General features: G+C 43.6%; 1 protein-coding gene across 1 annotated transcript in view; it reads right to left on the bottom strand.

The window, feature by feature from the left end:
• Positions 1-6,989: 6,989 nt before the first annotated feature.
• Positions 6,990-26,560, bottom strand: part of LOC138301140 (lysophosphatidic acid receptor 6-like) — a 33,845-nt gene continuing 14,274 nt past the window's right edge. Inside the window, exon 2 of the mRNA XM_069241283.1 lies at positions 6,990-11,238. Within this exon, the coding sequence (XP_069097384.1) occupies positions 10,069-11,184 (1,116 nt within the window). The 5' untranslated portion in view covers positions 11,185-11,238 and the 3' untranslated portion in view covers positions 6,990-10,068. The remainder of the gene's footprint in view (positions 11,239-26,560) is intronic.

Genomic DNA, 26,560 nt, shown 5'->3' with positions numbered 1-26,560 from the left:
CTGCACACAGATCCTTATGCCCCCATCCAGTGCCGGGAGCCTCACTGTGGCCAATTATTGCACGTCTTCTTTAGGGATCATGATGTGGCACTCTGAAAAGTGCAAGAGTTGGGTCCGCTCCAGTATCAAGGATTTTGTGTCTCCTTTTTTCCAGACTTCACCATTGCAGTTCAGGATGCCAGACACAAGTTTACTAAGGCCAAGACTGTACTGCATAGACTCAGACTCAGGTATGGAATTTCTGTATCCAGACGCCTCCGAGTAGATGTCGATGGGAAGACCCATTACCTCGATGCCCAAGTGGACGTAATTACTTTTTGCAAACATCACAATACGCAACACGCTTCTCCAGAGCATGATAACAATGATCATGGTCTGCTGGACCCTGACATGGCAGCCAGCATGGAACTTTTTCTGATGGAGTAGGCCACTCACTCACCCTAAGTACTGATTGCCTGATGACCGTCCACCCGGTGCCCATATGATCCTGTCTGGCTTGATGCCTCTGCTAACTACTGTTGCTTAAATGTGACAGTTTTTTTGTCTATTCCTAATAAAGTTTCTCTTTCTTTGTGATATATCCAACATCAGCGCCCCTTGCTGTGGTGTTGCTACCTCCCCCATGTTTACACTCCAGATATGTTTGTTGAGTACATGTTTTGTTTTGTATTGCTGATGCAGGGATTCACTTGGTACTTTGTTGCTGGGTGGGAGTGCGGGGAGAGGATTTATTGTTGTTGGTTTGTTTCCGTTATTTTTATTTGTGATGCACCATTCTGCTTACATACCATGTTTGATCCTCCATATCTCAGTTTCGCCCATAAGCCGTGCCTACCCATACTAACAAATGTCCAATCACTGATGCCACTTTTATGACCTGGGAAACCCAGGGCCTCAACAGCCCTCGTAAAGGCAACCAGGTGTTACAGTATTTACAGTGTCACAGTGTGGATATCGCCTTACTTCAAGAGATTTGTTGTAGAGCCTAGTTGCCTAGAAAATCATTACATTCCTTAGCACAACATTCTTTCACTTTATGCTTTGCTCAAGGCTGTAGCAAAATAGGATTGTCTGCACAAGTGGTACCCTGCGTCTCTAATATTCACAAAAGCACAATTATTTTTATGTGGGGACATTTTCTCAGAGCATTAGTTGTTTTATTATGAAAACATTTCCATGTCCCATGCACATTAGAGGGAGGTTCCAGCCAGATGACCACAAATGCCTGCTGTTTGATTTGATACAGTTTGGTACAGTTCTCTGGCCTATATGGGGATGATATCTCTATAGGTAGCAGGCTTCTTCACTACTCTCATACTCAGGTATGGGGGTATGATGTCTTCTCAGAGGGGAAGTCTAAAGGGCAGATTCAGGCTTATCCTGCTGTGCTTTAACAGAGCTAGATAGGAATTGCATATATTGTGCATAGTGACAGTATGCTGGGACTTTTCCTGTATTTCACTTTTCTTGTCACCATTTTGTTTCTAGTATGTCATCATTCTAGTTATTGCATTTCATGCCATTTTAGCTGAGACATAGCTGATTCAATACATCCTGTTGAACCATTTTCTGCCTTTGTTTGTATTTGCATGTTTGAGACTTTGTAACTGAGAGAAAAGGATGAGATCTGATCCACCACGATTTCCATGAGAAGTCACAATGTCATGCACTCGGTTGACACAAATCATCCCTGCTCTTGGGCAGAGATGAGGCGCTGTTAGCTGGCCGGAAACGGCTTAGGCTGACAGTTGTCAAATGGTGTGGGATTGGATTCAGTTCCCCACAATTCAGATGATCCTGCTACCCAAATTCAGCAGACTCATTGGTACAATGAAAGCCAATGGATCCTCCTGAGTACCTCACTTCTATATACGGAGACGTCCTTGGTATTGAGGATTTTCTCCTCAGCTTGGTAGGAAGTACCTATTTGATGCTGTAGGTTGCTCAAGCCTGAACCTTAAAAGGATCAATCCCCATTTGGTGTCTTTATCTCTGAACAGGTATATATACCATGGCAAACCCACAATGGGTGGCAATTGCATAAACATGTAACCTCCCCTCACTGCTCATTTGTCAGCTAATGGCCTTACAGCCGAGGTGGTCCTGTAACATTTGTAGTTGAGGCTCATCCAGCCTATAGAACATAAACATTCTATTCTTACGTCAACTTTCCAGCAGTTGATGGGAACACTAAAACATTTCATCATTACACACCTGCTAATATACCTGCACAACATAGAGCTCATGCATACTTCGAGATACCTCTATCTTTTCAAGACCAGAATAGCTGGCTTGATGGCACCCTACCCATACAATACTACACGTTAGGTTAAGTCCTCTGAGCAATGATGGTCCTACCTGGCCTTATTGGCCACATATACACCACATCCTGATGCAGGCACCTTGGCAGAAGCTGAGGTTTGCCGCTTATATGTTGAACTTGCAGCAATGTATAGAATCTTAGTACAGTTTGTAATCCAAACATTAAATACTATCCCAGTACGAGCTGCCCCAGTGCACTTCATGCAGTCACACTAGCCACCTGGCCATTCCCACACATTTGCCAGTTCTTGGGGTCCTCATCACTTTTTCTCCAGCTACAGCACAGGGTGTTTGCCACATTGATTCACAAGTGCTTACCCTTCTAACCTTATGATATTCAATCAAATGCCAGAGACAGGTATCTTCTTCTGGTGGGATACTTGGTCAGACACAGTCTCTTATTTGCCAATGTGTATGCCCCAAATATTGATGACCCAGATGTTTTTCACTCACTCTGAACCCTGATCGACCAAGCTGACGCGGATCAAATTGTCCTGGGTGGAAGGGGTATTTCAACGTACTGCTCGACCGATGTTAGGTTACACTGCGCAGAACCCAGTGGGTAAACCTGGCTCTTCGCAAATTCCTTATGACATCAGCAACACCAACATGCTTTGTGACTTGTGGTGCCTGTTGTGTCCCACATCTCCCACCTATACCTTTTACTCCACACCCCACAACACTTGGACAGCATAGACTATTGGTTTCTGTCGACCACGCTCACACCGTAGCTTTGCTCGGTTGCGCATCTCCCGCAGACACTTTTCAATCACTCCCCTGTTGTGGTGCCACTGCGCAACCGCATCACTGCCGGACTTGAGCACCAATAGCAATTCCCCCATATGCCAGTACACGATGGCCTCTTAGTACAGAGCTTCACTCAGCCATCATTGAATACTTAGAGCTTAATAAGCGCTCAGTTCAATCACAGGCCACGGGTGTGGAAGGCCTTTAAGGCGTATATCAGACATATGTGCATTTCTAAACATGCAGGCATACTGAATGATTTGTATCGAACAATGACTCACGTTGAGGCGGAGCTGGCTGAACTGGACCATGCTAGTGCTCAGCAGGGCGCAGAAGCCCAATTGCCCAGTCATGCTAATTTGATGGCTGAGTTTAACGAGGCTGCCGAACTTGAGGCTCACTATCTGGAGAAATATGCTAGAGCCCGTCACTATAGGGAGAGAGAGCAACTGGGACGTACACTGGCTAGACTCTTATGGCCCCCAGGTGGTGTGTCCTACATCACTGAGCTGCATCGGAAGGAGTGCATCTGACTTATTGGTACGATGGATATACAGGCTGAGCTTCTTCACTACTACGACGATCTTTGCACCACAAGACTCGGAGATGATGGCACTGAACGTGTGGCTTATCTAAATGAGATTGCTTCGGTGTTGCTTACCACTGCATACCCACAGTTTCTCAGTGAACCCCTTACCACGGAAAATCTAGGTCCAATACTTCAGGAATGAGATAAGGTGCAGCTCATATGCCTGAACTATGGCCTGACGGTGGACAGGTTAACTTCGCAAGTGGAATGCTGGATTTGCCTCCCATTATCATGGCGAGACGAATCGCCATTAAAAAATGGTAGTGCTCCTCTGTTTTTTGTATTTTTTTCAAAACATTGCCATAGCTCTTGCTACCTCGTTTTGTATGACACTGCAGAGCGTGTGGATATGGCTTGTGTGGGCGGGTTAACAGCCTCGTATTGGCTGGAGCACCACCCTTGTGCTCCTTTATGAGCACCAAGGTTTTGGAGTTCCTCATTTCCATCTATATTATCTAGTTACACAGTGCCAATATGCCAGACACTGGTACCATCGTGAAGCTCTTATACCATATTTAAAACCTGAAGCTCACCTTGTAGTCCGAAGCCACTGAGAATGCTCTTACCGGCAGGCATCTCTCTAGATCCGGAAGACATACAGACATTGTCCATGGCCTGCTCGGCCTGGAGGCAGCTGCTTCAGCTGCTGGGTGGTCAAGTTCTTTATTCCTCCACGATCTCCCTGGCAGACAACCCATGGCTTCACTTAACTCAGGGACGGTTGGCACAGCGTCCAGTGAAGACACATGATTTGCGCACTTTTGGGGATGTATTCCCGGATGGGCATGTTTTCTCTCGCACTACCAATCCATGCTTTGTGGACGCTCCCCTATGAACCATTTTGTGCTTCAACGAATTCATGGTGCATTGAGGGCCCAGATCCAATCTTACCCATTAGCCCACCTCCCTGTCATTAGTAGTCAGTACCTCAGAAGGGGATTGGCTTATTTCTAAACTATACCACTCCTGCCTGCAACTTCTACCGACATGTGACTCCAGACTTAGACTTGTATGGGAAACGGACTTGGGGCACTCTATACTGGATAATATGTGGGTTGCTAGTTGCATGCAGAAATGCCTCGCCTCTCTTAACCATCGTCACAAGCTACTGTATTGTAAGTTTTTGCACAGAGTATATAGCACACCTGCAGCACTGGCCCGCATTGATTCACTCGCACACTAGAATGCCCAAGGTGCAGTGTGGAGAGCAGGTGGTGACATACTGGAGGGAGGTATCCACTAGATTGGTTCTGATGACCCAGATTATGCTTGACCCTTCCCCTTTGCTCGCCTTATTGGGTTATGTTAAAGACGTCCCTAAATCAGTGTGCAGGTACACTCACATTGCCTTGCTTCTAGCCAAGCAAGAGATCGCCATACATTGGGGAAGCAAGCACCAACCCATAGTGACAGCATGACTACACAGTCTCATTGACTGTGACACAAATAGTGAGGTATGTGCAACTCTACAACCTCCCACCGCCCATCTGTAAGATATATGGCACCCTCTGAGAGATTATCTACAAACCCTATCCACACCTGACTTCACCCAGTAAAAAAATAGGATTCTCATTAAGAGTGTGAACTTTACACGTCTATTCTATCTTCTGTTCTGTGGCACCTCGGCAGACTTTGGGAATTTTTTTCTTTTTTCCTTTGTTCTGGTGCAGACATGGGATGTAATGTACTATCAACATAGTATGCACTGACTTGTCTTGCTTCTTGTTGTATACATCATACTGTGGCAACTGTGTCATTCTCTTTTTTCAGTATTGATGATGCATCACTTTGTGTTTATGAAATGTTTCAAAATGTAAAAATAAAGTGTTATAAAAAATGGACTCCCTCCTGAGCCTATAGAATATTATAATCTCATCCTCCCTGAGGTTGATGATGGAGATGCACTGCAGGAACACACACTCCCTCCTCCTTCGCTGCCTACGTGGTGCTCTCCTTGCGACACCGAACTGCAAGATCACAACCTCTATAGCATAGTTGAGCTTGCCAAAGTGTTTTTGGTTGTTCAGATTTTTATACCACAGCCACTGCGTCATTTCCTACGCCTGGGTTACTAATGTGCAGATTTTTTAGCACATGTGTGCCACATCCAAACGATGTGTCTCACAATGCCAAACCCATAACTATCACTGTGTTAGTTTTATGTGATAGTCTATGGGGAAACGCCTACCTTGCATATTTCTTTGTGCGTGGCACAGCTGGTTTAGGCACAGCTTTTGCCAGATGCAAGCTTTAAAAAAGAACGCATCTGGGCAAATGTGTCATCTCATAGTTATGGAGTAGTAATTGCACCACCGTTGCAGCAAATCTTTTCGTGAAACGGAGGCACTAGCCTCTCATAAATATGATCCTTGGCTGTGTGATACTTTGCAAAATCACTTGCGGAGTTAATGGTTTGTGATCACTTACGTAAACTTCATTGCTCTAATATTAGCAATCACCGGGGCAAAATCCCTTCGATGGTTCACAGAACTGGGAATATTGCTTCATTGCACATATACCAGGAATTTGATGTCTCAGAAATTCCACCATTCTGAGATAACTCAGCCTGGTCAAATCTCACAGGCAGGTTTGTGGACATTCTTGAGTGTCACTAACTGTAAAAGTTGATCAACAGCTGCTAATTTGCTAGCCTGTTGACAGTACCAAAACGTTTGCTGGTAGTTTATTTTCTGAAAATAGTTAAAAATGTATTCCTATCAATTATCTGGTGTAAATATAGTGTGGAAACAGCATATCATTGTCAGAATACCATCTTACATGGGTTTTATATGCTAAATATTGTCTTCAAAAGCATTGGCACACTGGAGTTAATAAGAGAAAATGTACACCGCAAGGGCGATATTTGTGTAAGCCATATTCAGGACATGATACTCATGTAAGAAGATATTTCTGTAGGCAATATTCACACATCAACAGTAAATCCATCTCAAGCTAGAGATTGTGTTGGAACACCCCCAATATTGATGGATGTGTGTTGAAAGAAAGTTCTTAAGGAAAATATTTTCCAAGAGGGATTTTGGATAATCGGGCAACTAATCTCTGCCTCCGCTCACTTTACTTAAGATAGTAAACAGATACAGCACCAGGCTGGCATTTGCTGCCTTTAGCACATTTTGCCCAAGGTGCCAGAAATGAAAATATAGAGGTGAAATCTGATAAGAAAGGAGCCACTGCCCTTACACAGCAATGCAAAACTCTAGTCTTGTAGAATAGCTGAGTAATCACTGCAGTTAGGAAATTAATATTCTGAGGTTATAATAGCATTTTAACATGCTTAGGTATAATAAAAAATGGATCCGCTTGCTTGTGAAAGTACTGTTTTATTGTAATAAAAAACTATACATTTATCAAATTCATACAATTGTTATTACCCAACATTTAGTAGATTTGTTTTTAAGTGAATCACAACAATAATAATATTATAATATGGTTCTTGCAGTTACTCTCAAACTCCCAGAGTACCCGAGTTTCTGTAGAATAGAAGCTTACGCTCAGCAACCAAGTAATGAAATACCATTTATGGCTTAATACCTCTTTCCTATAATTCTGTATGGACCATGGGAAGCACTCATTTCATCTTTTATGACAAGGAAAAGACCTGGTGGAACCTTGCAGCAGAGTAGAGCAGTTAAAATCCACCTTCTAAATGTCTCGCTAGAAGTTGCTTTAGGATGCTGTGGTAATAAAGTCAATTGCTGACATTCTAACCAGATATTCAATAAATAATGTATAGGTTCACTCTTCAGAAAAATTATACCACTAGAACATGTTGAAGAAACACAAATTGGCCTCACCACTTAAACAAAACTGTTTTTTGGGATATTGAAAAACATAATTTTAAAAACTGAACAGGTTTGTGTAATATATAACATACTGGTGGGTGCTAGGTTCTAGTTTCAATAGGAAGAGCAGTTTCTGTTTTGCTAATACGTTTGGTGCCATTTGACTAGTATGCCAGTCAAGTTTCAAGTTTTTTATTTCATAAATTGGAACTCCTAAGGAGTCCACATGCTAAACCAAATCCTAAAAACATAAAACAACCTAAGAACATTCATATAAAAATTCCACAGAAGATCAAGAATAAGCTCAATAATTATACAAATACATTGCTCACGTAAAACATCATAGTAGCGGGTCTAAAGTTGATCGAATTATTCTAGTTATACGAATTAGCCTCCAGGGTATAAGCATTAAATATTCTGAGGGAAAAAAACATAGAGTACCTCAGACAGTACGACATGCAACCATAGGGAGACTTCTCATAGAGAACCCGCACATACCATAACATTTTCTACAATAAAACACATATGAAACATATACTTCCAAACTGGAATAAAAAATTAAGTTCAAGACGAACGACCTTTAGCAGTAAATGCAAATTAGAAAACACTAGGAGATCTTATAGAGTTCTCCATTCTTCCCTGTAAAGTACATTTTCAAACTTCATACTTATCACCCACACAGGACACTCAGTAGAGATTTAAAAAAGACTTAAAGAATTTAAAAATCCTAGAACAGAAGAGTTCATTGAGAGGATTAAAGAGGGCTTCCAAAGCTTCTCCTACTGAGCGAATATTAAAGTGCAGATAGACAGGTTTTAGCCATTTTTTCCTGGCCGAGGCTAAAGCCAGACAAATAAATAGAACATATTTACAATTCTGCACACCCATTTGACATAGATCACAATTATTATCAGAACCATCCCATTTGGAGTTAAGCTCTCTACGGGGCAAGCTAGATAATCTCAGCAAAAGGTACAAGCGCCTTATCCCATTAGGAAGATTCCAAGAAAGGTAAGGCTGAGATTGTTTAAGAGTTACTGATTCGGTTAACCTGGACAGTCTCCTTTTATTACTGCAGAACTGTAAATCAGAGGAGAAACTTTTCAACCAGGATGTTTCTTTTAAAAGAGTTTTATGAGTAATGGGCTGGGAGGATTGAATCAAATCATAGTTCAAGCAGTTGTAAAGCTAGATTATAATTTTTTTAAAACATACATTTTTCTTTCAATCTATTAAAGATTTCTAAAAAAGCTAGATTTCTTAAGGTAGCTGCCTTACTGTGGCCTAAACTATAAGCTCTCCTAACCACAGCCACAAGGCCCAATACGAAAACATTCTTAGTACCAAATTCGAGCCTTAAGGCTGCCACTGAAGCCGAAATATTACACAGGGCTAATCGTCTTAGTATCTGCCCTTCCATCCTATCTAAAAAATTCCATTTAGGGATATCTGTGCCCTCAAGAGCATATAGGAGTGTGGCCGGGACCTTTATTTGATATACCATTAATAAGTGGTGGAAATGACGCCCACCATGCCAGTCAGTTCAGCTGCTGTCTGGAAAGTTTCAGAATGATTCATCAAGCGGGGGCTGAGAAAAACATAGAGATTTTAACACAATTACAGCCCAAAACGTGGAACAGAATTACACCATAATTGGTATAAAGTTCTCCTTTTGTAATCTGGTGTAAATCCGTTCAGTAGTTTTTAAGTAATTAAAAAATATTATATATATCTAGAGACGCGGAGAGTCCACATATTTGACAGATCAGCTGGGATCTGATTGGCTACCACCACTTCAAGTGGTGGCAGCCATCTTGCAGCTCAGACTTGTGAATATATATATATATACTTCATGTCAGTTATGTGTTTGATCTTACCATGTATTGTACACTGAAGCCAACCCAAATTAAACCAAATGAATTGCATAAGGATCGTCAACCACTAGCAAATGCAGGTCAAAGACATGAGAATGGGGTATCGCAGGTAATAGTGATGCTTTCAGCATTGTCAGAAAATCCAACAAAATCAAAAGATACTAGTGATCGCAGCGGTATGGAAGATTCTATCAAAATACAGTAAAATAGAACTGAGAACTGGAATCATACTACTTCTCCATCAGCTTTTATTTTGCTGTGATGTTTCCCCATTTTGTAATATGTATTCATCTCACTAGGTTATAGATATCTTTGGTTAGACCACCCAGGTGGCTGGAATTATGATGGAATCATAATGGATATCCATGTGGCTTTTTACTGTAAACTGTGGGATGAGTATAAAAGATGAATTTTCACCTCTAGAGAGCACTTTAAATTAGATAAATTCATTCTGGACTGCTTGAGAAGAGGGGTTTATCTGTTAATCGAAATATTGTTCATTGTTCTCTGAGTAGCTACTGCAAGTAATGCTTATCTTCCAAATGTCAGCTTTCCTTTATTACACACTATTTCCGTAGCTATATTATAAGCATATATCATATGACATTAGGTGATAGCATGAATAGGTCCATTTTTTACAATGAAGAAAATCACCAATGACTGGAATCAGATGGAAGACTGTCAGATAGTTGTCCACAAGTCAAAAACCCAGTGTCCTTAGCTAGGCTCTTGATCAGTTCATCAGTGAGTCCTCATTTTCTGATGCCTCAATATTCCCAGAGCCTGACGATGGTACATCTGTAACAGCAGTCCCTATTGTGATGTGCCCAAGTTGGGAGTCCCCGGAGGCTGCTCCAGAACCTGTTTCTCCTGGCTGGAACCGGAATCTTTGATTCCTGGTCCCTTTGGATAAACCGGCTCTCAGACATGGCAAGAAATATAATGATCCCTTAAAGAGGGAATAAAACTTGTCTGAAGCAAAGCAGTACAAAATGGGATCAAGACAACAATTGGTTCCTGATAACATCCATGTTATATAATATGCAATTTCCACCCTCTCTAATAATCCACAATATGTTGAAAAAAACAGCTTAATTGTGACTCCAATTGTCCTTGTAATATGCACTGGCACATAGCAAATGATAAATATAACTAAAGACACACTTATGGTTTGGATGGATTTTGATTTCATTACTTTGGTCACTGTATTCATTGGGTTCATTTTTAATATGAATTTGCCCAGTAAGGTGTAACAAATGATGGTGATTCCAAAGGGAATAAGGAGCCCAGAAAATATGATGACCCAGTTCCATACAAAGTACAGCACAGCCATCTCAGTTTGATGGAAGCTCAAACATTTAGTAGTATCTTGTATTTTGGTTGTTTTCAATATAATAAAAAATGGAATTCCTTGGAAAAGGAGGCACCCCCATACTACAAGGGAAACTTTCTTAATGAAGGAGTTTCTGGTTAGGATAGATCTTTTCACATTGTGGACAACTGTGAAGTACCGGTGTAGGCTGATGAGAGTAAGAAAGTAGATACTTCCATACATGTGAGTACTCAGGAGGAAAACCTTGAACTGGCAGAGGAATGTACCAAAAGTCCAGTCGTCAGTCAAGGAGTAGATGATGATAAGAGGTGCGGCCGGTGTTATGATGGCATCAGAGATGGCCAAGTTGAACTGGAGAATCGTGGTTGAGTTCCATTGCTTTATGCGAAACCAAAAAATCCACAAACTGATACAGTTCAGTATAAAACCACAGAAAAAAACAAAGCTCAGAAAAACTGGGATAAAAATGTGTATCTTCTGTGGCTGGCACTCAGTGTTATTGCCTGAAGCGTTCATTGCTGCAACACAGATTAACTACTGCTTGAATAAAATCCAACTTCTTACGTAGACCTAAAAGCACAAAAAACTGAGTTTAATGGAAATGTTTTGCATAATTTGCATAACAAATAAAAGGACAATAATCCGAAACACATTCACACATATGCTTCTTGTTATTGTTTCATTTTTTTTCACAGGGGAGAGGTCAGTTAAACTCAGAATCATCATCATCACAAAAAATACAGATTTGGAAGGAGCCTGGTCCGGTTGTCCACGTTCCTGCTCGGGTGATCGAAACATCATTTTGTTGATCTACTCATCAAGCTATCAATGGTGAATTTGAAGTCTTAAAAGTCACAAAATAGATTAACATTGCAGATGGAGAAAGTATGTGTCTACTAAATGGCAAAACCGATATCCTCAGTCCATCTGTCTCAGTAAAGATATCATTGACGTCTCAGAAATAAATTATATTGTACTGTTCAGCAACCAAGAGGGGACACATTCTGATCATGCATCCATTTACCCTTCGCCAGGAAAAATGAATCCAAACTCACTGAATAAAAAAAAGAAAGAGTCACCAATCCTTAACTTAGATGACCCTAACAGAGGAAGTATCTCACAGTATGGCCTGACAACCATCAGGGCTTATTAACACACCTTCTTCTCTGATTGGTGACTACCCCCAAATGATGAAATTCCCAGCAAGAAATTGAAAAGGAAAATTACCAAGAACTCTTTAATTACTGGAAGCATCCAGTTGTTGAGAGGAACAATCTACCCCACAAGCCTCAAAGTGGCTGGACAACATCCAGATTGTAGGAGGAGGAACCAGACATGGCTGAACATATAAAGAATCTAGGAAATCCAAATATGTTAATTGATAACTGTAAAACTACAGGAGCAGCCACTAGACCCACCAAGGACAGGGTATCTTAAATTTAGAACAAGTATCCTTCTAGGTATCATTACAAATGCGTTTGGAATCAATTGTAGATTATCAAGCAACTCGAATCAGATAAAAACATGAATGCCAACAACTGGAGACCTAAATTCTGTGAAACAATTCTTTATATATTGATAGCACATAGGGTTCTACAAAAAACAAGTACTAGTGCTCTGTGAAATAACATGATCACAAAGGGCATCAATAAAAAATGATTAAAGATAAGGCAACAGACAATTAGTAGGTCAGCAACGAGGATAATACACATCATTTCTAGTTTTGGTGATGGTTGAGTCCAAGGCTCCTAACTAACCGACTTAATTTGTCTGTATGACAATTGTGTCGACAATTTTTCGACCTAATAGCTGATTAACGGGTCATCTTCAGGACAAAAAACACATTTTTACAGAGCTAATGGGTAAATATATCAGCACTGTAGAAATGGGCAACTGGAATATATCACAGCGAATGGAAGAACTCTACAAATACTTCGATGTGGCAATGATGAGGATTTTGACTTTGAATCTAGTGAATCAGACTCCTAGAGCTGTAGCGTAGGGCTCAGTCCTTCTGATTGTGCACCCACATTAAAGTATGCGGGTGTGCTGTCGGCAGGACTCAGTCTTTCTACAAAGCTGATATATGTTGCGCTGTCCCAAACTCAGGACTAATTTTGTGCCCTAATCCAGATTGTAACCTGTAATTCGACTGGGAGCTACCCGTTAGCTCTGCATAAATGTGTTTTTTGTCCTGATGTTGACCCTTTACTCACCTCTTGGGTCGAAATGTCGTCAACAACAATTGGCAATAAAAAAAACTGGTATTTTCGAAGTGAAAGCCTTTCAGGACGTCAGGGTAGGACAGGGTGAGGGTGATGTTGATGAGAGTCTCTGAGACACATACACATAATTAGCCCTCTCAGACCCATGTTCTGTAATCACAACAACGTAAGTGCACTCCTCACTTCAGTCAAAGGATTACACGATTCAGACCTGGAAAGGACAGGCAACTGTGGAAGATTGGACAGTGGTATCTGAGGAACACTAGAATGCTAACCACTGTAGGGATTGGGAACTTTCTGGGTCAGAGGTTCTCATCCAGATCCCTAGTAGTTAAATCAGTGACACTGACTGATTACTTTGTGATGTGGATATTATTTATGTTTATGATTATGGGGTCTTTGTGATGTTGATATTATTTAAGTTTATGATTCAGGGGGTCTTTATGGGCAGGAGCTACAGAAAGCTTTAGCTGTGTGAATGACCCATCAATAATACTTCAAAAACTTACAGTAAAGTGGGGCTCCTAGAGGAACTCAGAGGAAGAATTGGAGTGAGAAAAGGTGCTGCAGGGTAAAACAACCACCACAGAGGGTAAACCACTGTGACTGAGGCCAAGAACAAGCCAAGGGAAGTCAATTAAGACGAATATGTGATGTGAGACTATTTCTGTGATATAAGACACAGGAGACGAACAAATGTAGGTGAGTGAATATTGTACTACAGTTGCGGACCTCAAAGCTACTGACAGTAGATAATGTAAAGGGTTGTTGGTTGTGAAACTCAATAAACAAAGTAGTCTAAGAATTACGGAGAGAGAGTGGGCTTTGGGTCAGTCAAGCCATTGCACAACGTTAGAGTTGTTTGGTGGGCCTCATGTCATCAATTCTTCAAAAATACAAAAAGAAGTGTGGCAAGAGAGAGGGGTCAGCTCCCCTCAGACCTTGGCTTCTTTGTGTCTTTCATGGTTTGCCATTGCTTGGATGGTCTGTCCATCAAAACCATGAAATTTCGTGGATGGTTGCATTGGCCCATGATGACAGGGCATCACATATTCCTTTTGTTATAGCCATTGCATGCTCTTTGCTGCTGTGACATTTTAATTGCTGCTTTATGGCGTTTTTGACCGGAAGTGGGTGCTGTTTGGATATCTTAGTCCAGCCTTCTCAAATAAGTAGCTCATGAGCTACTGGTAGATCTCCAGCTACCTGTAAGTACAACTCCAGTGTGAAGCCTAGTCTGGTAAATTGGAAGTTCTAGCTTGAATGCATTAATATTTGTATAGCAAAATTAAGAAATGTGTGTTAAAAATAAAATGAGTGTGATTTCAGAATTCACAAGCTACTGTTTGGAGAACAATGTCCAAAATATATTTAATGTTTATATTTCTGTGCTAAATCATTCAGCGCTGCTAAGACCTATTACTAATTGGTGCCAAAAGTATTGTATATATGACTATTCTGACTTACCCATGTAGAGGTATTCCAAATTGATAAAGCCTTTTCTACATTGTAGCTGATAACCCCACTTGATATACTGAGGTGATCACTGCTGGTAATCTAACATATTGTGGACCAAAATGCAATTAGTGAAGTCAGGAAAGGGTTTGACATCAATCTGTGATGACATCAATTCCCATTTTTTCACAACAGTAATATTTTATTGAACATTAACATTGTACGCTTTGTACTTTAAGCGTCTATTTGACAGCTTGAGCCACAGGCTATAGATATAACAGAAGTTTACAATGGCAATATAGAATGAAATATTCTTAACTAAAATGCTGCTGCTACAGTTTCTGATAATCTTAAAGAGTATTCCAGCTCAGATTCGAACGTCTTCATCCCTTCCAGTATTACATTTTTGGTGAGTGATGAGGGCCACTAAAATCAGTCAACAGAATCCTGAAAAGAAAGTACTTCTTATGTAGAAAACGTTTTACATAGATGGGCTGAGTCTGCCACACTTTAAACTTTATTGTGTCAAGACCCGCTTACTATATCTTGTGGACTGGATGGTGGTGAAGCTTTGTCGCTATTTTTAATTTTGTTTAACAATTTGTTAATGGCATCATATGTAATCATTGCATACATATATCGAAGAGTGATTTAAAATTTAGATTAATAGTTGAAGAGTGTTCACCTTAAGTTAGCCGTAGTCCATGGAGGCCTCAGAATGAAAGTTCCTGCTAACATTGAAACTGTGCCTTTGGCTTTTAATGTGCTATCTCACTCTTTGTTTACATTTCAGGAGCCAAGTTAGCTGCAATAATTTTGTTATAATTGTTCAGTCATTTTAATCGGCGTCATAATGATTGTTGATAGTTTGACTGTCACCTAACAATTAGTTTTGTGCATCTGTGCCCAGAGCAAGATATCTTCAAAGGCGATGGAGATGAGGGCCTCTTTTGTGTGGTGTCTGGGAAAGAGGACGCATACCCTTCAACGTTTGATTTTAGATTATGGTTGGTTCTCGTGTTTTGGGAACTGCAGGATGTGTTACCGTTTGTTGAATATTGTATTTTAATTGTACTTTGGTAACATATTCAAGTCAGATGACTCCTGCACATCTTTGAATCAGATGCCCCTCAATTTATCCTATTGATGCTCATAGAGTTAAATTCTCAAGCAAACATTCTTCTTGCTTGCCTCACTGGAACCTTCATTTGGTTCCAGCTCCGAGGCTTCATTAGCTGACACCCGCTGCTTAGATGTTCATTGATTTCACTTGAAACCTTAGCTTAGCATTAAGGAATTTCCCTTTAGGGGAACCAAATCTTTTTTGATTTGTGTACAATAATAGTTAAGTAACTGGGCTCTGTGCTTGTTATTCTGATTTGTTTTGGATTGTATGGAATCATGCTGTAACCAGGTGTTTATAGATTTATGACTAATCTGACTGATTTGAGTTTGTAATTTTGGTACTCTGTTAATAAAACTTTGTGGTTTAGAAATGTACTACCCTCTGTAATTAGTGTGATGAAAATTTGCTTCACTGCTATTGATATGCTATTGAACTGTTATTATGAAGCCTCAATTCGAGACAAAGGTCTATCCACTTGTGTACAACTAGGATTCAAAAGTAGTACTGTAGGATCTCTGTACATCAAGGGTGAGAATACCTAAGCCACAACTTGCAGTGTTAGGTTATTGACATCTGGGGCACGGGGGGAAGCGTGTTTATGCAAGAACAACCCATCAATATGATTCCATTAAAGAACCTGTTTGCTTTGTTTTTACAAATGTGAGGAGACTCTGCCGCTAGCATAAATCCACATGAACCACAGCTGAGTGGCCAGATGGTCAATTGGACAATGGCTTACTTGTATATCAGCTACAAGGATCATTGGCACATAAGAGGGTAACCACCATGCCTGAGCCATAGTATTACTGAGTCTAAACATCGTGCCCTGCCAAGGTCATACACTGCAGCTCCATCTCTTAGAGGCCTCCACTTCACTTCATGGCGAATTTCTCTGAAATGCCCACAAATATGGAATGCTCATATGATAAGTAAGCAATGAAGGTTTACTTGGAGTTTTACTGAACAGTAACAGAGTGATGTACTAATGTACAGTTCAAGTCAGAACTGATATGTTTGATTTGATTAGGTTAATGCCCTCAGTCTTCCGGTTAGACGCAAGGATTTCTCTACATGGGCAGATTTTTTATAACACAGACGATTGTTATTGGAAAGACAGGAACAGCCAGTAACAGGATGGAAATTACTCCACTCATATTGGTTGGGTGCGTATAACCTACACCCTCAGTTACAACTATAAAGATTTACATTATTTTACCACCAGCTGTACAGAATGATGAACCTGATGCAACTTGATTCAGAGTGGGCACTTCTTTGATGTTAGTCCTAATCCATTTTGCTCCCTTATCTTCCACTCATGGTTTTAGAATATAGTATAGAAAAAATGTATTGCCTGTGATGCCTTTATAAAAAGATAATTATGCAATGGAGAAATGGATGTATTTTCTGTCTATGATGTGCATAGAAAGGTTTGTCTTTTTTAATTGAGTTGTAATCTCTCTTCAGTCTTCCCAAATTTTTCTTAGAACCACTTTGGTAGAAACCCACAGTAGTATCGAGGAAAACTCTACTCCAGAGGCGTGTGTAGAGGTTTAATGGAAGCAAATAACACAACAGCTTCCACAATACACAAGGGCCCAGGGGTCCCCACCAACTGATCCTACATTCAACACAAAGCATATAAACATTCTAAAAGAGAATGAGTGCTTGACCAATAAAATTACAGTATCAATATGCATCATCTGACAATAGAAACCAAAGACATGAAACATACAGTACCTATATAAACCATCTATTGAAAACAATGCACATTGCAAGATTCCACACCCAGCAAGTTGCATGGCGAAGGACTTTCAATGCATTGTAAGCATCATCATTGAAGCCTTATGCCTTCTCTGATTTGGAAGTACTGATCTGAACACATCTCATTGCAAGCCCTCTGAATTGAATGTGGTCTCTTTGGGTGGCTCTCTACTGTGTGTCAGTTGAAGCCATTGTGAATCTGTCCCTCCCTGGAAACGTGCCGAGACTGACCCTTTCTCTATGTAATAGAAATTCTTAGTCTAACCTCCCTCCTCCTTCGTTGTAGGCATCTCAGTTACTCTTACTACGACAGCACCATTCTATTCAGTCATTAGCTGCACCACTTGAAAATAAGTATTAACTGGCTTTGTTGGAGAAAGAAGTGGCTGCAGTGTGAAAGTACATGCATAGTTGTTTTGGGGACGCCAAATGCCACAAGGAAACAGAAGTGAAAACAGAGGGGGATAGTCCTTTGGCACTATCAGAAAGCCTCTGAAATGGAATAAAGGAAGTAAACATATTTCCACTCAAAACCTCAGCCTTTGCGGCAACCATTTGGCATATCTGTAAAAGACTGCAGTGTCCATCCATGGTCTCCTTGGTACACTTTGAATATGAGATGAAGCGTGAAACTCTCTTTTCTGTTGTCAGTATTGCCTTAATTGTGTATGTGCCATTAATAACAAGTTAATGGAAGGGACTGGAGGCTTCATCAGTAGAATTGATTTGCTATTGGTTAAGAGAGGGAGGTATGTAATCGTTAAGGCTTGCTAATGGGACTTTCATCTCTTGCATACCAATTCATTACTGTACATTTACATTAGTAGCTCACTGGCACTGGAAGAAACAAATGGTTTTGTAAAAATAGCATTTTGAGGCAGTAAATTCTTGTCATAGAATCCATATCAATGGTGAGGACCTCGTTTCTGCAGCAGGGCTCTTCACCTGCCTTTTCACTGCCTGACTACATAGAAACAATTGTCACCGTGTTAGAAGACAGAAGCAAGTACAGGTATGTGGGCAAGGTAAAAGGAAGACAAAGAACAACGGAGGGTTGCAAATGGCAAAATCATTTATTTTGTGTGAAAGCAGGAGTGTGAAAATAAGATATCACACACATCAAATGCATATTAGCTCAGTAAAGGAATCCAAATGCATTTGTATGGTTTTCCTGTATTTGTTTCACCTTACGAAATACCATGGCGTATTCATTTTGAAACTAGGATTCCAAAAACAAACGTGTTTTAGCCTGCTTCCTCTACGAAAACTGTACAAAGGTTTGTTGTTCCTATGTCTTCATTTATCAAATCGGTTTATTCTGAGAGCTGTAGGCGTCCTTAGCACAACTAAACAACATCACTATAAATGGAATTGGAATCACAATGTTTGATGCAGATAGAGCCATCTGGTAAACCAGATATTAGAATTAATTGCAGGGCTAGACATGCGTGATTATTGCAAAGAGGCAAATGATGCTACAGGCACCAAGTGATTGCTTTAGAGATACTGCTGTCCACAGACCCCTCCCTATGATGGGAACTACCGTTCTCTACAAACAACCCCTAGGTGTGGAGCTGGTCTATCCCGGTCCTCAGACCTCCTTCCATATGTGTGGAACTTCCACTTACCACATAGCACATTTCACACCTCTATCCTCATCATCTCCCTACAATGTTATCCCTGTGATCAGATACCCATCGAGCTCTCACAATGTGTCTCTGTTCAAGGCTGCACCAGGCACTACAATCCAAATACTGAGACATCTGCAGAGCTCTCGCAATGCATTTCTAACCTGAACTGCATTCTGTGCTGTTGTCCTTATGCTAAAACATCTCACAATGAACATCCTGCTAGTCCTTGAAGTGCTACCCCATACCGGGGAGATCCACCAAACTTCCATGAGCTAGCTCTACCCTAACTGCCATCCCAGTACTGACATACAGACAGAGGTTTTGCAATATCGCCAATGGTTTTTCTGGTGCCATTCAAGATACTACAGTTCAGAGACAAGTCCAGCATCATCTTGCATCTGTTCTGACTTGCATGGCACACAACTATCCCATTCCTGTAACTTCTAACCCAATGTTCATCTTGAATGCCAGTAGTGAGGTAGTGACACATCTAAGGCCTCTTACAAAGTATAACTTCCCTGCATGCAGAATGGTGCTGTTGAACTATATATGTGTTTGGTCTTGTAGCACTGACTATTATATTGCATTCTTAGCTCAGTATTCATAAATCTTTTACAATGTTTTCTTCTGAGATTTCCAATCCCACTCCATGCACAATACAGTGGTTTCCAGACATTAACAAAGTTGCTTCATCACTCCTCTATTCTAACTTACATGATGCAGTAGAATTGAAACATACACACATCTCCTACAATGCGTCTTTTGCTTGAATTGAGGTGTGCATTGATATCTAAGTAATGGTACCTCCACATGGACGGCCTCAATGAGCTCTTGCAAAGTGCATCTTTTCTGACTACAAACTTAAATCCCAGATGCAGAGCATTATTTTCACCTCAATGAGCACTGAGACCCACATTGAAAGTATCGGGCTCATGTATGTTTAATACTTATGCACTCAGAATTACCAATCCCAAGTGTACTTGCATTTTTGAGATGCAAATTTGCTACAGGATTCTAAGCTATTGTTAGAAATGGGGTTTTTGGTTGGCAGTTAGGTTGCCCTCTGTCCAAGCAAGAACCCTCACTCTAGTCAGGGTAAGTCACACACAATCCAAAATCAGCCTGTGCTCACCCTCCGGTAGCTTGGCACGAGCAGTCAGGCTTAACTTAGAAGGCAATGTGTAAAGCATTTGTGCAATAAATCATACAACACCATAGCATAACACCACAAAAATACACCACACAGTATTTAGAAAAATATATAATATTTATCTGGGTAATTGTAGGTCAAAACGATCAAAGTTGCAATACGAATTTGTAAAGATATCACTGAAAAGTGATATTAAGTGTCTTTAAGTCTTTAAAAAGCAATAAAGTGTCTTTCAAGCACAGAGTACCTGGTTTCTGGTGGGAAATCTCCTCAGAGGGCCACAGGAGAAGAGATGCGTGGAAAAAGGGGTGTGTGCGTCGATTTCCTCTCAGCACACACAGACTTGCGTCGTTCTTTTCCACGCGGGGAAGTCGGGCGTCGTTTTCCGGCGCGCAGACAGTCTCTTTTTGTGGATCGCGGGGATTACCAGATGTCCCGGGTCTGTGCGTGGATTCTCCTGCTTATTTTCCGGCTGCGCGTCGTTCTGCGGGGCTGCGCGTCGAAGTTTCGATCTCACGGTAGGCGTCGCGTCGATTTCTCCTTGGAAGTCAGGCGGCGTTGTCCTTGCGAGGCCGTGCGTCGAAATTTTGGTCTCACGGCAGGCGTCGCGTCGATTTCTCCTTGGAAGTCGGGCGGCGTTGTCCTTGCGAGGCCGTGCGTCAAAGTTTCGCACTCACGGTAGGCGTCGCGTCGATTTCTCCTGGAAAGTCGGGCGGCTTTGTCCTTGCGAGGTTGTGCGTCGAAGTCTCGATCGTCCCGAGGGCGTCGCGTCGATCAGCGTCGGTGTGCGGCGTTTTTCTCGCCGCGAAACAAGCTGTGCATCGAAATTTTCGGCGCACGGAGCGTCCAAGTGAAAGGAAGAAGTCTTTTTGGTCCTGAGACTTCAAGGAACAGGAGGCAAGCTCTATCCAAGCCCTTGGAGAGCACTTTCACAGCCAGACAAGAGTTCAGCAAGGCAGCAGGGCAACAGCAAGACAGCAGTCCTTTGTAGAAAGCAGACAGGTGAGTCCTTTGAGCAGCCAGGCAGTTCTTCTTGGCAGGATGTAGTTTCTAGTTCAGGTTTCTTCTCCAGCAAGTGTCTGATGAGGTAGGGCAGAGGCCCTGTTTTATACTAAGTTGTGCCTTTGAAGTGGGGGTGACTTCAAAGAGTCTCTAAGAAATGCACCAAGTTCCCTTTCAGCTCAATCCTGTCTGCCAGAGTCCCAGTAGGGGGTGTGGCAGTCCTTTGTGTGAGGGCAGGCCCTCCACCCTCCCAGCCCAGGAAGACCCATTCAAAATGCAGATGTATGCAAGTGAGGCTGAGTACCCTGTGTTTGGGGTGTGTCTGAGTGAATGCACAAGGAGCTGTCAACTAAACCTAGCCAGACGTGGATTGAAGGGCACAACAAGATTTTAGTGCAAAGAAATGCTCACTTTCTAAAAGTGGCATTTCTAGAATAGTAATATTAAATCCGACTTCACCAGTCAGCAGGATTTTGTATTACCATTCTGGCCATACTAAATATGACCTTCCTGCTCCTTTCAGATCAGCAGCTGCCACTTCAACAGTGTATGAGGGCAGCCCCAATGTTAGCCTATGAAAGGAGCAGGCCTCACAGTAGTGTAAAAACGAATTTAGGAGTTTCACACTACCAGGACATATAACTACACAGGTACATGTCCTGCCTTTTACCTACACCGCACCCTGCTCTAGGGGTTACCTAGGGCAACATTAGGGATGACTTATATGTAGTAAAAGGGGAGTTCTAGGCTTGGCAAGTACTTTTAAATGCCAAGTCGAAGTGGCAGTGAAACTGCACACACAGGCCTTGCAATGGCAGGCCTGAGACAGGGTTAAGGGGCTACTGAGGTGGGTGGCACAACCAGTGCTGCAGGCCCACTAGTAGCATTTAATCTACCTTCCCTAGGCACATGTAGTGCACTCTACCAGGGACTTACAAGTAAATTAAATAGTCAATCATGGATAAACCAATCAGTAGTACAATTTACCCAGAGAGCATATGCACTTTAGCACTGGTTAGCAGTGGTAAAGTGCCCAGAGGTCAAAAGCCAACACAACAGGTCAGAAAAAATAGGAGGAAGGAGGCAAAAAGTTTGGGGATGTCCCTGTCAAAAAGCCAGGTCCAACATGACCCCCTACCAGCCTAAAGCCAGGGGAGAACAATCACTATCCTGATGTACTTCCCTGTTTGAGGCGACAGAACAAGGACCCAGGCCCACAACAGCAGGGGCATGCTCCAGTTCTTCGCCTTCCTTACTCCAATTGGATCCCTCTGTCCATACTCTCAGGGCCCACTAAGCCCATCCATGGGGAACCTTTCTCCTTTCCTGCGGATCCCATCTGTGCAGCACCTAACCTTACTTTGCTCACAGATGTATCCCAGGAGCAGGATAGTACCACCAGGACCAACACAGTGGTGTTGCCCATTCTATCCCCGGGGTGTGACACTTTTCCCCTCCCCAGGGATAACTCTGTCCACCCGGACAGCAAGCCACCGTGGTTACTGACAGTTGTCAGGGATGAGAGCCAGGCCCCAGGCCTCTCAAAGCTCTCCAACCACTGTGGCTGTGGAGAGTAGGGGGCGGTAGCCCCAGGTGCTGGGCACCCTTTAACCACTCTCCCTTCCACCAGGTCAGGGATGACAGCCTGAACCTGGTCCTCCCCTCTGGGGCTTTGTACCCTCCCTCCTGGAGCGGTACCCCCAGAGTCCAACATGGTCAGAGTGCTTACAGAAGTCACCCTGTACCATTCCTCCACCAGTGCAGGGCTGTTAACCTGCAACTGGCCCTCCAACCTGGGGCCTGTACCTTCAGGTTGGACTAGGGCCCGGGGTGAGGCTTCCCTCCCCCTGCCCTCCCTTCTGGGGTCCAGCACCCTCCAACTAGGAGTGGCCTCCTCAGAAGACAACATGGTAGGGGCACTGTTATCAGTAGCCCCTCACTCCAGGTCCGGGGGGACACCCTGAACCTGGTCTTCCAGCCCAGGGTCTGTATCCTCAGACTGGATCACTGCCTGGCAAACCAGGACTGCCTGGGAGGCACACCTACCCCCCACCAGGTCAGAGTTTAACCTCTGCACCTGCCCATTCAACTCAGAGTCACCACCCTAAAGTTGAACAATTGCCTGGCACGCCAGGACTTCCTGGAGGGCACACTGACCCTCCACCAGGTCAGAGTTTAACCTCTGCACCTGACCATTCAACTCAGGGTCACCACCCTGAAGTTGAACAATTGCCTGGCACACCAGGACTTCCTGGAGGGCACACTGACCCTCCACCAGGTCAGAATTTAACCTCTGAACTGGGCCATTCAACTCAGAGTCACCACCCTGAAGTTGAACAATTGCCTGGCGCACCAGGACTTTCTGGGAGGCACACCTACCTCCCACCAGGTCAGAGTTTAACCTCTGAGCCTGGTTCCCCAACACAGGGTCACCACCCTGAGGTTGGGCAATTGCCTGGCACGCCAGGACTTTCTGGGGGGCACACCTACCCCCCACCAGGTCAGAGTTTAACCTCTGAACCTGGTCATCCAACCCAGAGTCAACACCCTGAGGTTGGACAATTGCCTGGCACAGCAGGGCTTCTTGGGAGGCACACCTACCTCCCACCAGGTCAGAGTTTAACCTCTGAACCTGGGTATCCAACCCAGAGTCACCACCCTGAGGTTGAGCAATTGCCTGGCACGCCAGGACTTTCTGGGGGGCACACCTACCCCCCACCAGGTCAGAGTTTAACCTCTGAACCCGGTTATCCAACCCAGAGTCAGCACTCTGAGGTTGAACAATTGCCTGGCACGCCAGGACTTTCTGGAGGGCACACTGACCCTCCACCAGGTCAGAGTTTAACCTCTGAACCTGGTTCTCCAACCTAGGGTCACCATCCTGAGGTTGGACAACTGCCTGGTACACCAGGGCTTTCTGGGGGGCACACCTACCCCCCACCAGGTCAGATGTTAACCTCTGAGCCTGGATATCCAACCCAGAGTCACCCCCATGAGGTTGAACCATTGCCTGGTATACCAGGACTTTCTGGGGGGCACACCTACCCCCCACCAGGTCAGAGTTTGACCTCTGAACCTGGTTAGCCAACCCAGAGTCACCACCCTGAGGTTGGGCAATTGCCTGGCACCCCAGGACTTTCTGGGAGGCACACCTACCTCCCACCAGGTCAGAGTTTAACCTCTGAACCTGGCCATCCAACCCAGAGTCGACACCCTGAGGTTGGACAACTGCCTGGCACGCCAGGACTTTCTGGGGGGCACACCTACCCCCCACCAGGTCAGAGTTTAACCTCTGAACCTGACCATCCAACCCAGAGTCAACACCCTGAGGTTGGACAATTGCCTGGCACAGCAGGACTTCTTGGGAGGCACACCTACCTCCCACCCGGTCAGAGTTTGACCTCTTCACCTGGTAAGCCAACCCAGAGTCACAACCCTGAGGTTGAACCATTGCCTGGCATTCCAGGACTTTCTGGGGGGCACATCTACCCCCCACCAGGTCAAAGTTTAACCTCTGAACCCGGTTATCCAACCCAGAGTCACCACCCTGAGGTTGAATCTTTGCCTGGCATGCCAGGACTTCCTGGGGGGCACTCTCACCCCCCACAAGGGACACGCCGTCCCCAAGGGCCACACAAGAGTCTGGTTGGCGCAGGTCTCCCGACCTCTGCCCATCCGGCAGAGTCTGGGTTTCCACCAAACCAGAAACGGTCTCACCTGGGTCATTCCTGGGGGGCTCTGCTCTCAGAGCTGACCCCTGACTTTCAAGATCCTCCACTGGGGTCTGCCACCCCCTCTCAACCCTATGTCTGGACTTCTGCACCCCCTCACTAGGAGTGGTACTGCCAGACACCAGAACTGTTGGGATGCTGTCTACAGTCATCCCCCCAAGTTCTTCTGACACTGCGGGGCTTCCCTCAAAAGGTGGCCCTACGGTACAGGTTAGGCTCTGAGACCTACCTGGGACACTACACTCCTCTCCCACCTCACTTGGTCGGGAACCACCTAGACCACTCCCTTCAGGAGCACCCCCAAATGCCTCTTCAGACTCTCTGGTACTCACCCAAAAGTCTGCCTCCACTGTAAGTTCCCTGGGGTCAGAGAACTCACACTCCACCTGGTGTTGGCGTAGCTCTGGAAAATAAGGACCAGACATATGCTCTCCAGCAATTACATCACTCTGCCCTTCACATGTATTAACCACAGTACCCTTCACCCAACCACCCAGTAACTCAGCCTTGGAAAAGCACTCTATGTCACCCTCTTGAGACTGGTGAGACAGTATCTGCCTGTCCCTGACACTCAACCCATACTCTTCTGGGATGTCTCTACACTCTATATCCAGGACGTCCACCAGGGGGGAACCCTTTTCTCTGTCACTCTCTGCTAGAGTCAGTAAAGTGTCCCTCCCCCCAGTAGGAATATGACTCCCTGTGCCAGTTCCCCAATCCTTCTCAGGGACCCTGTGCATAACGGGAACTACCTCATACTCTTGAACCACCTGGGGTGTGTCAACTCCCTTCTTCAAGTTGGGCACCACATCTCTGGGCTTGTGCCCTTCTTCAGCAGTACTGGATGCAAGATTTTTGCTGCCACCATCTGAACTGGACTCAGCCCTTCCGGCCTCCAGTTTCAGCTCTTTACAGCTCAGCTCCTGAGCTGCAATCTTTTCTTCTTCCCGGGCTAAGAGACTTGTTGCCTCAGCCCTTTCAAGAAACTCATCTAGTTCTTCCACCCACCGCTCTCGAGCTCGGAGCCATTCTGCTCTCACTGGATCTCTTTCCTCATCTGAGTCGTCATCCTCCTCATTTGAGTAGTCCCCCTCCTCATCTGAGGGGTATTTAGTCATTTGGTTTTTTTCTGCCTCTCTCTCTGCCCAGACTACGTAGGCATGTAGCATTTCCATCTTAGTAGATTTCCTTGATACAGGAAGGCCCCATTTTCTGCAAAGCCTCCTTAAGTCAGCCTTAGTGAGGTGGTCAGTAGGCACAAAGAGTGAGTAGGTAAGCAATCTCATTGCTGACAAGGTCTTACCGGCAAAAACCAAAATCCAAAGTCCAAAATATCAATAGTATATCCAGGAGGACATCAGAGAACCAAAAGCAAAAAAAATGAAAGATCAAGTTGACCCTCAACTGTGGGTAGGTAGTGAAATACTTAGCTACTGTATGTCACTGCACAAGTCCTATCCTCACCGCTGATCACCAATGTTAGAAATGGGGTTTTTGGTTGGCAGTTAGGTTGCCCTCTGTCCAAGCAAGAACCCTCACTCTAGTCAGGGTAAGTCACACACAATCCAAAATCAGCCTGTGCTCACCCTCCGGTAGCTTGGCACGAGCAGTCAGGCTTAACTTAGAAGGCAATGTGTAAAGCATTTGTGCAATAAATCATACAACACCATAGCATAACACCACAAAAATACACCACACAGTATTTAGAAAAATATATAATATTTATCTGGGTAATTGTAGGTCAAAACGATCAAAGTTGCAATACGAATTTGTAAAGATATCACTGAAAAGTGATATTAAGTGTCTTTAAG

The sequence above is a fragment of the Pleurodeles waltl genome, chromosome 6 (genome assembly GCF_031143425.1).
Source record: "Pleurodeles waltl isolate 20211129_DDA chromosome 6, aPleWal1.hap1.20221129, whole genome shotgun sequence".
NCBI lineage: Eukaryota > Metazoa > Chordata > Amphibia > Caudata > Salamandridae > Pleurodeles > Pleurodeles waltl.
Note: the sequence above shows the minus strand (reverse complement) of the source record. Positions and strands in the feature narration are given on the sequence as shown.